We start from the raw sequence: 12,200 nt of genomic DNA, 5'->3' as shown, positions 1-12,200 counted from the left end.
TCAGAGATGCAGGCCTCCAGCCAGCCTCTTATCTGCTATGTCTTTCCAGGGCCAACTGGGTACGAGGCTGTCAGGAGGAGGGACGAAGTAGGCAGGAGGGCCTGCCTTTAGGGAGCTGGGCGGCCTGGAGCGAAAGGGCAGAAGGCTGCAGTTGCACGATGGGAAGCAGGAGTTCTGCTGGGGGTGAGGGGGGTGGGTGGCCAGGGACTAGAAGGCAAGGGAAGCAAAGCCGTGTGACGTCCAGAAGGTGCTGGGGGGTGCGGGGAACATCCCGCCGCCTATCTCCTCTGTCCTGCTACTTCCCATCCTTTATCACGTTCAAAGGTGGCTCCTTCACAGAGCTCCTGGAGCTCTCCGCCCTGTGCTCCTCTGCCCCTGGTGGCAGATGGACACACCTGTCTCCCTCCACCGGACGGCTCCTGGAACACAGGGAAGGACCAGGCAGCTTCACTGCTGTGGCAACTCTAGCAGGTTCTCCCTAACATGTTCTGAATCGCCAGCCTCACCACCTGCATGGGGTCTCCTCCAGACAGGGGCACTATGAGCTGATGAATGCAGGGTGCGAGGATGCCCCCCGAGGATGCCTTTGGGCAGCCAGAAGGTGAATGCTGGACCAATCGGTCCAAGGGATGAAGGCCGTCCTCTGCCCCCTGGGATGGCCAGCCTTCTCCTCCTCCCCTGCTCCTTCTACCTCCTGCTGTACCCTGGTCCAGGGACCCTGGGACAGCTGCTGCTTGCCTTGGGGGACCCACAGGCTGGAAATACTAGAGAGCAACTTCCTCCATCACTGCCCTCCCCAACCCCAAAGATGAGAAGGAGATGCGTCCCCCACCAGGGTGGTCAAGGTTTAAAAACCAGCTTGGAGAGGGCCATGGTAAAGGACAAGGCTGAGGGCCCCGGGTTGGGGGTTGGGAGGAGAAACGGCCTGACCCCTCTAAGCATGGCTGGGCTGCCGGAGAAAGCTGATGGGGGGACAGGTGCACCCCTAACCTGGCAGGGTCCAGGTGGATAAGCTGGCGCCCAGAATCTTCCCGGGCCCCACCCGCTCCCCAGCCCAGGGACTTGAGCCAGGGGCAGCAGCTTTAATGAGGAGATGCTGCTGCGTGACTCAGCCCTCCAAAGGTGTCTCCATTTATTTTATTTTTCCATCATAAAAACCCAAGCTGCAACTCAGCCAGATTCCCTGGCCTTGGGGGATGGGTGGACAGTGGCAGCCATGGCGAGGCGGCAAGGAGGTCTGGCTAAGTGGCCACAGTGCCCTTTTCAGAGAGGAGAGTTAATGGGTTCTCCTGGCTGGTCCCTACAGGAATAAACGGCCCAGGGTGGGGCCCTTCTAGGGATCCTTACAGATCTATCTGCCCTTGCTGCCTCTGCCTCGTGTTGCAAGAATGGTTACGCCAGCGCTTTTATCCTGTGTTCTGCTCTGACGTCTCACAGCCAGGACCGGGGTTGGTGCGAGGGCCTCCTGGCAGTCCAGAGCCCTGGGTCTCAAATGCCTTCTTCCAAAGAGAAGGCCCAAACCATGTGCTTCTCACCTCATCCCCTCAACCACCCCCCGCCCCCCCGCGCCATGAACTGCCCCCACTGAAGCTTCCCAGTAAGATCCAGCTGGGAGCTAGAGAGCCAGAGACCTTAAAGGTCATCTGATGCTCCAGTCCCCGCACACGTCACAGCCAGCCTCTGTTTGAATGGTACCAGGAAACTCACTACTTCCGAGTCAGCCCACTCTGTCCTTGGCTCTGACTGCTCCTTCCTGCCAAGATGGCACCTACCCCTCGCGGCAGACTGGCAGAACCGGTGCACAGCCTGACTGCAGGGACTGGCCCCAGCTTAGACTGGTCGAGTGGGTGTATCTGGCCAAGTAAAGGCTTGAGGAAGGAAAATTGAGGACAACCTGCTCAGGCTTCCTCCACCGCTGAGGCTGGGGCTGGGAAGCAATGGTGGGGGTTGGGTTGGGGTAGGGGTGTCCTGGCCCAGAGTTCCAGCAGAGCTTATCCGAGGGAAAAAGAAGCAGGCCTGGCTCAGCGAGCAGCCCCGATTCCTCCCACTGACCTCTCCTTGACCCAAGGCTACCAAGTGGACAGAGCCACCCCTCTCTGGCCCTCCATCTGTGGCCATCCTCTTGAACTCAGTCTCTTGCCTCTTTGGCCCTTGATCTGGCAGGGCCTAGCTTGGATCCTGACATACAGCTCTAGCCCTGGACAGCCTCTCCTCTTCTTCTCATGCTCTCCCTGGGCAGAGTGAGGGCAGTTACAAGCAGACCCTGAGAATCAAGGGCAAGGTCCTTCCCAAAGCTTCACTGTTGCTTCGCGGCCCTTGTGCCCCGGCCTCCAGTCTTGTTGGGCCAAGTCATCAGCCTAGTGGGGCCTAACCCTGGGGAGCTTCCCAACTGCAGGATGGATTTACCTGTGTCTGAAAGCTCCCTCCCCCCGCCCCTCCCCTGCCCGGCTCCCTCCCCCAGGGAAATCACTCTAAAAGGGCCTAATGGAACTATGTCCTCCCCTCTTCCTCTCTCTCCTCCCTCCCTCCTCTTTCCCTTTCCTTTTTTTTTTATTAGCATTTGTGGAATTTATTCCCAAACTCTCCTAATCTTCCGTACACAACCATTTGATTTGCATAACCCAACCCCCTCTCATAAAAACTGGCTGCTAGTTTAATTAAAAAATGTAAATTTGCTGTCATCTCGGGGCCTGGTGAATTAGGACGACATCGGCATTTTTTATTGCTAAAGACGTCCAGATTGATCCAGCCCTTGGCTGAACTATGGTGGGGGAACAGGGGTCCACATGGCCTCTAAGGGTCCTGAGGTCCTGCTGTCCCCTCCTGAGAAGCCTAGGTTCTGCCACCACTGAATGGCTTCTGAACGGAATGCTTCAGGACTTGGACCTGTCCGAGGCAGGACAGGATCTTAACCCGTAATCCAATGCTTGTAGGGTCCCTGGTGTCAGCAACCTCTTTGGAGCTTGTGCCTCCAGTCTTGTCCTGTGCTAGAGAAGCTCTCGGTGGAAGCTGTCCAGGGTCCCCCCAAAGAAGAGAGCCCCTCACAGTCCCAGCAATGAACCCTGGCCAGTAGTGAAACTCCAGGCCATGGCTGGGTCCAGAAGTACCTTCCAGATCTTGAGGGAAGGTGAGCACGGAGTCAAGCCAGAGATGGGCTCTGAGGGGGATCTCAGAGTTCCCACCTGCTTCCCTTTTTTTGTGAAGAGAGAAAAAAATGTTTTTCTTCTGAAGTTCTGAAATTAAGCAAAACTTCAAAATTCAAAGAAAAGGCTGAGATGGTCTCACCAGATGACTCCTCCAGGAAGCAGTCAGAACTCTGACACCCAAACCTCCCCTCACTGAGTGGCCAGAGTACAGGTCTGGGTCCTGCTGGGCTAGCCCTGCTCCAACTAGAGAACGTAGCAGTCCATCTCAGTGGCTCTTCCCAGGTTCTAGAAAAAGTTTCCAGAGCCTATCCCTGGAGTGCTGGGAGAAGTCAGTCTCCCTAAGGCCCAGGAGAGATGCTGTAAGAGGTTCTGCACACGCAGGCTTGGGAGGCTCTCTCTCTCCAGTCCGGGACACCTTCCAGAAGGGCTTCGGAGTCGTGCGCCCACAGCAGACTGGGAGGCACTGTTTGGCGTAACGGCAGGAGGATGGACGCCCGCTCTAGTTGGCAGCCAAGTTAGAGGGAGGAAGATGGGGAGGGTCCACCTTCCAGCTGAGTAATGCCCAGGTCCACTGTGCCCGCCCACAAGCAGAGGCCCGTCTGTAAGGACTGCTTCTTGGCTGGTTGGGTGGGGGCCCTTTTTCTGAAGAAAGGGGGTGGGGCCCGAGGGAAGGAGGTGATGAGGCACCTGATTAGAGTGGGGGTGGACTGCCTCTCTGGGGCGTGGAGGCCAGGGAGGGGCAGGGTGGCAGCACTGGCCTTAGACACCTTCACTGATTTGCCCAGCAGGGGGTGTTACACCTTCCCTGGGCGCAGAGGTCCTGAGGCCCTCCACATCCGATTACCCGAGATCACACCTGGTTGGACACTGTCACAAAACTCTGAGCCATCTCCCTCCCCACAAAATACACACCCACTTCCCAAAGCTGAGCACCCTGTCACCCACCCTGGGCCCCACAGTGCTGCCTCCTTCCTGTTCTCTCTGCCTACTCCCCTTTGACCTCAGAAGGTCAAATGTCAGCTCATGGGTCCCAAGGGGCAATGCCATGAACTTGAGCCCATTATAAACAGCAACCCAACTGCCACCTCTCCTTCTATAAATGAGACACAAGGGTTCAGAGATCAGCCTCAATGAATGATAAGCCTGTTTCTTACGGACTTCTTTCAAAAACATTTAAGACGACGACGGTGGCTTTTCCCAGGCTAGGATCCGAGGGTCCTGGTCACAGTGTGGTTTCAACAAAGAGGGCTAATTGAGAGCCTATGGTAAACCTCACTCTGGCCTCAGGTGCCCCCTCAGGAACCCCAGATGGGAGGAGAAGCAAAATATTGAAAAAAAATAGATTAAAACCAGTAAAAACACCAACATATCAGGATAAACGGCTCCAGGCCAGCATCATGCTATCTGGAACCCTAGCCTAGGTACCATACTAGGCCCCCCCAAAACCCAGAGTCCACATTTAGTAGTTTGCCTGGTGTATCCCCTGGGGGGAGCTCAAAAGGGGGATGGGAGAGAGTCCTGGGCCCCTCACTTTGAACTGATAACAGCCGCCTCATCCCACGGATTCTCAGGTGAAAAATACTCATTAGCCATAATAAGCAGCTTGATCATCCGACACAGCCTTGTCCCAAATAAATTAAATTCCTTTACCTTGAGACAGTCGCCCCGAAACCAGACTAACCACCTTTCCCAACAGGACGCTGCTTTCAAAAACTAAACCACCCCCCACTAAAAAAATAAAAACACACACCCCACAGCCTGACACACAATCTTTGCAGGAGAAAAAGAAAAACACACCACACACTAAACACGGAGCCATTCAAAAAACACGGAGAACAAAAACCCCCACAAAAAACCCCTAAATCCTCTCTTTGGGTGCCCCCCAGCTCCCTCTCCCCTCTGTTCTTTCATAATGACAAGCATCAAATTAGTCACAGTCACTAAGCAAGTAACAAATAATAACAATAATATCATCCGAAGCCTCGCAATCCAGAAACCAGGGCGAGCGAGAAGCGCAGCGGGCGCCGGACCCTCTCCAGGCCAGCCCCCACCCCCTGCTCAGCTGCTACTTCATTGGGCTAAAAATACTAACTTCCGTAAAAGAACCGAAAGAAAAGTGAAAGAGCCTCCCCTCGTTCCCACCGCCGGTACCTGTACCAAGATCCATTCTCCTCTCTTTGGTCCCAAACTCTTCGAGGAACGCCAAAAACAGAAGGGGAAAGAAAAAAACATCTGTTTAGTCTCGCGCAGCGGCCCCCGCCGCCCCTCTCCCGCCCCCCTCCGCTCGCCGCAGCCCCCAGCGAGGGCCGGACGAGTCCCCGGGACCCGGCCGGCAGTGACAGGGGGACCCGGGAGGGAGAGCGAAAGTTTCTCCCTCCCTCCCTCCCCCGTCGCTCTCACGCTCCGGCATTGCACACTCGGAGCAGCTCCTCTCGGCTCTCGAGTTTATTAAACTAAAAGAGAAACTATTTATAGACGCGGCCCGGGTCGGGGGGCCCGAGCTGCCCGAGAGGCCGAGGGGGGCCCCCCGCCCGCGCCCGGCCCGGCCCCGCCCGCGCCCCCCGCCCGCGCCGGGGTCGAGCCCCGCGGCGGCGCCCCCTGCCCTCCCCCGCCCCACTGCCGTACTCACCATAGTCGGAGAGTCGAAAGCCGAATTCACTTAAATAATCAACTTTCATAATACTTAATTAATGCCTAATTGCAACTGATTACTCCCCGAATAACAAGTTGTTTTAAAGCCCTGATGTCATTGCTCCTGACGGTAACACTCAGGGTAACAGTTTGGCAGGAGGGAGCGGGCGGGCGGGAGCGGCCGGGGGCGCTGCCAGGCGCCGAGGTGATTGGCAGGGCGGCCGCGGCGCCGCCTCCTCCGGGCCGAGCCGCGCCGCCCCGGCAGGTGAAAGAGCAGAGCTCGGCCCGCCCGCGCGCGCGCCCGCCCGCCCGCCGCGGTGCTGGAGTGAATGGGCGCGCGCTCGCCCGCCCGCCGGCCGCGCCGCACGCGCGCCCCCGCCGCTCTGCCCCCCCCCCGCCCCCCGCCGCGTGCGCGCTCGCGCGCGGCTCCGCACACCCGCTCGGGCGGCCCGCCTCATTGGCTCAGTGATTCCCCAAACCTTAGACTTCGGGAGGAGGGAGGCGGGGACTCGGCGCGCGGACCCGGGCAGCAGGGGCGAGGCGAGCGGCACTCGCGTCCCCGAGCCAACTCTGGCCGGACAACGGCGGGCCCGCGGGCTCGCTCGCTCCCGAACGCGCCCGGGTCCCGGCCCCGCGCGCGCCCCTCGACGGCGGCCGCGCGCGGACTCGCTCCGGGTGCTGGCCCGCCCAAGGCTCGCGGGGCGCGCGGCCGCGCAAACTTTTCCGCCAGGGCGGACGCAGGTGTGAGCGCCTCGGGGTCGCGCCTGCTCGGTCGCGCGCCCCCGTGCTCCTTCTCGCGCGCCCTGTGGGCTCTGGGTGAGGCGGTACCAGGGCTTGTGTTTCCCCTCATACCCGACTGTCATGGTGGGGGTGGCGGCCGGGCTCTTTAGTCGCAAGGAGGCTACCGGGAGGTGGGCCTGGCGGGGTGGGGGGCGGGAAGGGGGACAGGACACGCGCTTCGGCCTCGCGCAGCTCTGCCTGCCACCTGTAGCAGCTTCCACGGGGAGCCAGGACCCCTAGCTTCCACCACTTGGGCTTGGCTGTGCCTTGAAATGGGCGCTGGTGCCCCGCCTACCGAGCCGACCCAGGCCGCCTAAACATCCCTGCTCTCCGCCCGGGGTCTTTCTCCTCCTCCTCTGCCCCAATTCGTCCCCCCAGCCCTGCAATGGGGCCCCGAGGGGGCAGCCAGTACCTCACTCCGCTCGGCAGCCTGCAGTCAAGCTCCCACCACAGATCCATGCCATCAGTTGGGCTTCCCTTCCACCCTCTTGCCTCATTAAGAACCTTGGCATGGAGGGGAAAGGCACCCTTGAACCAAGGACCCAGCCTCCCGCCACCTGCCCCTCGGGCAATGGCCGCATTTCCTGTCTGCCATCTCATCTCTGGACAAGGGTTCCTGTGCTCTCTTTGGCCCTCCTCCTTTTTCCTCAGAGAAAGTACTTTGGTGGGTCTCTCTGTGCCCAGACATCCCTGCTAGGGCCAGATACGTTGAAATTCCTTAAATTTTAGTGATCCAAGTTACCCAATGGTCGTGGCGGGGAGAAGCGGGGCGGGCTCAGGAAGGAGGCAGTCCGATGAGCAAGAAGGTGGGCAGCGTTGCTAGTACAGTACCTAGATCTCACTGTCACAAGCTCTTTGTCCCTTGTGTCTCCACGCTGCCACCTTCCTCTCCTCCTGTTTTAGGAAAGGCCACACTGCCTCCAATTAGGGCAAGGGACTAGACCCTGGGTTTTCTCTGGTCTTTGGGCAGCATTCAGCAAAATGGCACTGGCCTATTGTTGCAATATTTCTATTTTGCAAAAGGAGAGGCTCAGGGAAACCTTGGGGCAAAAAAATCAGAGACTAACCAATCTAGTTGTTCTCCCATTTTCTCCTTATTTTTCTTAGGGTTTTTTTTTTTTTTTTTTTTTGGTTCCAAATGGCTTCACAGGGAGTTAGCATCTCTTCCCTATTTGACTGCCTTCCCTGATGCCTTCTTGGCAAGCACCTTTCCTGGTTGCCACATGCAACCCTCCACCCTTCATGCCTGCCCTGTTCCTATGTAGGAAAAGTAGCTAGAGAGGCCCAAACACTTTGCTGACAGTCCCCTGTCCTTAAAACCCTGAATAACCAAGACTTAAGCTACCTGGAGACCAGGACAAGCATTGGTATAGGGCAATCACGCACAGAAGACTGTGAGCTCTGCTCCCCACGCAGGATCTCAGGGAGGACACCTCCGTGTCCAGGACTACTCCAGAGTATACACAGGCCTCTGGCTGCTCTCACCCACGACTCTCCAAAGCAAGGCTTACAGCTTTGGGTTGTAACAACAGACACTCAGTCCCAAACCCCAGTCCTGGGCAGCTGGGGTGAGGCAGAGTAAGAGTCACAGAGGAGTGGAGGGGTGATTTCTGGGTTTATTTGATGACGCACATAATGGAGGCCCCCTGCATATGTGACCCACATGACCTCCTGGCTGTGTCTAAGTATCTTTCTGGGCTTCTGCTGCTGGTGGTCAGGGCATGGGAGGGCGTAACTTCCAGTTACCTAGACAAGGCCAAGAGGGTGGCTGTGCAGTGACTTTGGGGCCTCTGATGGACAAAAGCTGGAGGCACCCGTCAGGCACAGTGGTGGAGGGGAGTGTGGGCGGCCCAAAGAGCCTCTGTTCTGCCAAGGCGACAGGCGCAATCAGCCACTACAGGCTTAAGAGGCCTCGCCCGAGAGCAGAGGACAGGCCAGAGAGGCCCAGAGAATGAGGCCATCTTGGTGTGTTATGATTTAAGAAAGTCTGAGAAGAAGGCTGAGGCATCGAGGTCATGAGGTGTGAGTCAGAGGCTGCATAATGGAGGGGTCCCCAGACTTCTCCCTCTTTCTTTCTCTTCGGGTGTGTGCTTGTAGGAAGGGGAGAGGCCCAGAGCTCTGCCATCTCTGAGGCTATGGCCCATTTTTGCCTTGAGGACCCCGATGAGGGGACACCTCTTAGACCCTAAGGCCAGGCCACAGTGAGGACATTTGTGCCCAGGACTCAGGTCACGGAAAGCCCAATGCCTCAATTCCTCCCGGTCTCGAGGCCCCAGCTCCTCCTCACGCACTCCGTCCCGTCCCCAAGAGAAGATGCGGAGCTGCGCACGGGAAATCCCAGCCACCGGGCCCCTCACACGAGTCCAGGGAAAACTGTCAGCTCTCCCCAGGACGGCTTCCACGCTTGGCTCCCGGTCCCCTCACACCCCCAGAGCGTGCCCACTCATTCCCTATCCCTCCCGAGCCCGGGGCCTTCTCACTCACCAGCCTGTTTACACACCAGGTATCTCAGGCTTTATCTGCTCTCATTCTGAATTTGTAACTTTCACATAAACTTGAACAAAGCTCCTTTTGTTCCTGCACCCCACCCCAGGATCCCAATAAACTGGTTCCCTCCGAGGCGACTGGGCCAGGGCACGGAAGCCTTGGCCAAAGGGCTGTGTGTGCATGTGAACAAGCATGTTCGCACCTGCGATGGAGTCCGTGTGTTTGCGTGTGAGCGCACTGCTCGGGCTGACGGAGGGAGGGTTCGGGGAGAGCGTCGAGTGAGCAAAGTGTGGGCAGGAAACATTGTGGCACGGGCACGGGACGGTCCGCCAGGCCGCAAGAGGCCATGGGCCAGGGATGGGTGGGTGTCCGGGCAGGGGGCACACAGGGATGCAGAAGGTGCAAAGGGCCGAGAGGAGCAGGGGAGTGGGCGGCGGAGTGAGGGGCCGAGGCCAGGCTTAGGCTAAGTATAAGGCAGATACAGGGATCGCATTATGGCCCATGTAGGGGCTGGCACAGCCGCGCGCTCGGCCCCGTAATCCTGTTAGCCAGCAATCTCCATTCCGAAAGAGCTTCATTTCTTTGTGAATATTTGTAAACTAGATATCTAATGGAAAATTATAGGAAAATTATAGTGAAATTCATGACGGAGAAATCCGATTATCCCTAATTCAATTATGCCATCTTAGCCCACACAGCACATTTCCCATTTTTTTCCCATAAATACCGATGCCAGGGGTCCCGGTAATCAAATAAAATTGAAAATCATCTTCCCATTAAATTCAATTAGCCGCAATTTCTAAAGCCTATCAGAGATTTTAATTACTAAATTATAAAATTCTCCAATGCTAAATTGAAACCAAAAAAATTGCACATCCTTATATTTCAGAGAAAAAAAAAAGGGCCAGCAAAATCCTTGAAAAAGAATGCCCTCCTTTCTGTACCCAGCTCCAAGGCAGGCTCCCCACCCAGAGGGACCTCATATTGCTGTCTACTTGCCCACTTGGGGTTGCAGCCAGGGGCATGGAGGAGAGGTCTCTGCCCGGGGAGGGGCTGAGGCATATTCATTTAGCAGAGGGCCAAACCACACCTCCAACTCTAAGCTTTGGCTTGGCTGGCCCCTAGGGAGGACCTGCCTTCCTTGCTGGCTGTCCCGGCTCCCGAGATACTCTCTACTCTATCCCCCCACAGAGACAGTCTAGAACTGCCACCTTCTTGGCCCACGGACAGGGCTCAGGCTCAGGTTGGGGCTTGGCCTCGGGGCTCTGCATGTTCTAGGGCGGCAGGCCAGAGGCAGCACAGGGTGCCCTCACCACGTTGCGGGGCCCCCGGATAGCCTGGGCTGGGGCAGAGGTGGGAGTGGGATGAGGCCGGTATTGAGGGTGGACAGTGATGGCGGGATGGCTCCGTGGCCCTGAGTCTCCTCTGAAGAATACCCAAGGCCCATAGGTCCTGGCAGTGTACCAGCCTCCTAGGAGAGCTGGGGGTGGGCCTGGCCCCAGCCTGGTCTCTCTTCCACTGCACCTCATTCTGTTCTCCTCGCCCTCTTCTGGAAAGCGGACAGCCGCGAGCTGGCCAAGGGGCTTATGCCCCAGCCCAGGGATAGCCCTCTCTTCTCCTTTTAGGGAAGTGGTGGCCATAACCCCAACAGTAGCCCTCCTCTCTCTCCCCCACTTACCCAGCTCTAAAGGGTGCTCTAGAAGTCAGGAGAGCCTGGGGACGTGGCATCGGTGGCGGCATAGAGTGACCCTAGGTCTGACCCCCGAGGTGGGTGGCTGGGGCGGCAGCCGAGGGGCCGGGCGGCAGCCGAGGGGCCGGGCGGTTCCTGGGCAGCCAACAGCCGAGTTGCCAGCAGCCCAGCGCCCTGGGAGCAGGGAGAAGCTTTAATTTGCCAGGCAGTCAGGAGTGCCAGCAGGGGAGGCACCCGCAAACAAAACAAAAACAAAAAAGTTAATTATCTTTGGCTTTTTCTTAATAAATATCCAAACTGGCCAGGCCGGATCCTCCGCTTTGGAGGGAGAGAGGAAAAGGAGGAAAAAACCCCAAACCAAATCCAACAGACTCATTCTCTGGTCTGCCTTTCCCTTTGTGTCTCCTCCTGTATTCATCTCTTATCAGAGGCAGGATGAGTTTCAGATTAATGTCCAAATTTTGCAAGTCAAGAGTATGGCCACCAAAAAAAAAAAAAAAAAAAAAAAAAAAAAAAAAAAAAATTCTTTTTGAAGCTTTGGGGGTGGGACAGCGGGGGTGTAAATAAGAAAGAGGCCGGGGGAGGACAGGACAGGAGCAAAGGAGAGGGCGAGAGTTGGACGGAAAGAGAGTAAGTGTGATGTGGAGCTGAGCTTCTCCAGTTCCCCTGTGGGCACCACACGGCCCAGCCTGTGGCCCCAACCCGGGCGGGACCTGTTCTGGAATGTTGTGTTGGCATTGGATTTTAGTTACAACAATCAGCTACAGGAGATGTGGAGATTTCTCCTTTTAAAACTCTGAAACAACCGAGGTCTCACTGGCCACTCCAGCTCCCCTGTTGCCCTTGGATCCTGTGCCAACCCTCCCTTCCAGGACCTGGGCTGGGGAAGAGAAGGTGCTAGAGGAGGGGACGTTGGCCGTCCTTCTGCCGGGTGTGAGATTTTTCTGTATGGGCTCGCAAGGGTACCTAGGGAGAGAGATGCGTGTTGCCGCCTGGGCCTACGTGTTTGCATGGTGCTTGTACACGCCTGAGCCTGGGCTGTTAGAAATGTGTGGCGGGGGAGAGGGGGTGGGGTGGCCGGGGCAGCCAGGACATGGGCAGACAGTCCCTCAAGGAGCACTGACTCTGGAGGAACCCACTACCTGGGTTCACACTCCCGCTCCCTCACTCCCTGGCTGTGCCACCTTGACCAAATCACTGACCCTCTCTGAGCCTCCATTTTCTCAGCATCAAAGGGAATAATTAGTGACTGCCTCGGGCTGGGGGTCAAGGAGGAATGTGGAGTGACTGCTAATGAGTATGGGGTTTCTTTCTGGAGTGATGGAAATATTCTAAAATTAGATAGTGATGGTGATCACACGATATTGGGAATATACTAAAAAACCACTGAATTGTACACTTGGCATGTAAATTACAGCTCAGAGAAGTGGATTATAACAAAGTGGGAATGAAATGGGGGGGAAAAA

At 57.0% G+C, this 12,200-nt stretch overlaps 1 protein-coding gene across 6 annotated transcripts in view; it reads right to left on the bottom strand.

Annotated features, from left to right (window-relative positions):
• CASZ1 (castor zinc finger 1) overlaps positions 1–12,200 on the bottom strand; it is a 144,557-nt gene that overhangs the window by 47,025 nt on the left and 85,332 nt on the right. For 2 of the 6 annotated variants that reach the window (XM_032301780.1, XM_032301781.1), the window contains exons 1-2: positions 5,776–6,037; positions 5,298–5,336 (exon numbers count right to left, since the gene is read on the bottom strand). In XM_032301780.1, the coding sequence (XP_032157671.1) occupies positions 5,298–5,336; positions 5,776–5,824 (88 nt within the window). In that variant the 5' untranslated portion in view covers positions 5,825–6,037. Of the gene's footprint in view, positions 1–5,297; positions 5,337–5,775; positions 6,041–12,200 lie in introns of those variants that run through there. The other 4 variants (XM_032301786.1, XM_032301785.1, XM_032301784.1 and 1 more) reach the window with 4 other exon arrangements.

Source organism: Mustela erminea, chromosome 10 (assembly GCF_009829155.1).
Source record: "Mustela erminea isolate mMusErm1 chromosome 10, mMusErm1.Pri, whole genome shotgun sequence".
NCBI lineage: Eukaryota > Metazoa > Chordata > Mammalia > Carnivora > Mustelidae > Mustela > Mustela erminea.
The sequence above is the reverse complement of the archived record's forward strand: the minus strand, read 5'-3'. Positions and strand labels throughout refer to the sequence as shown.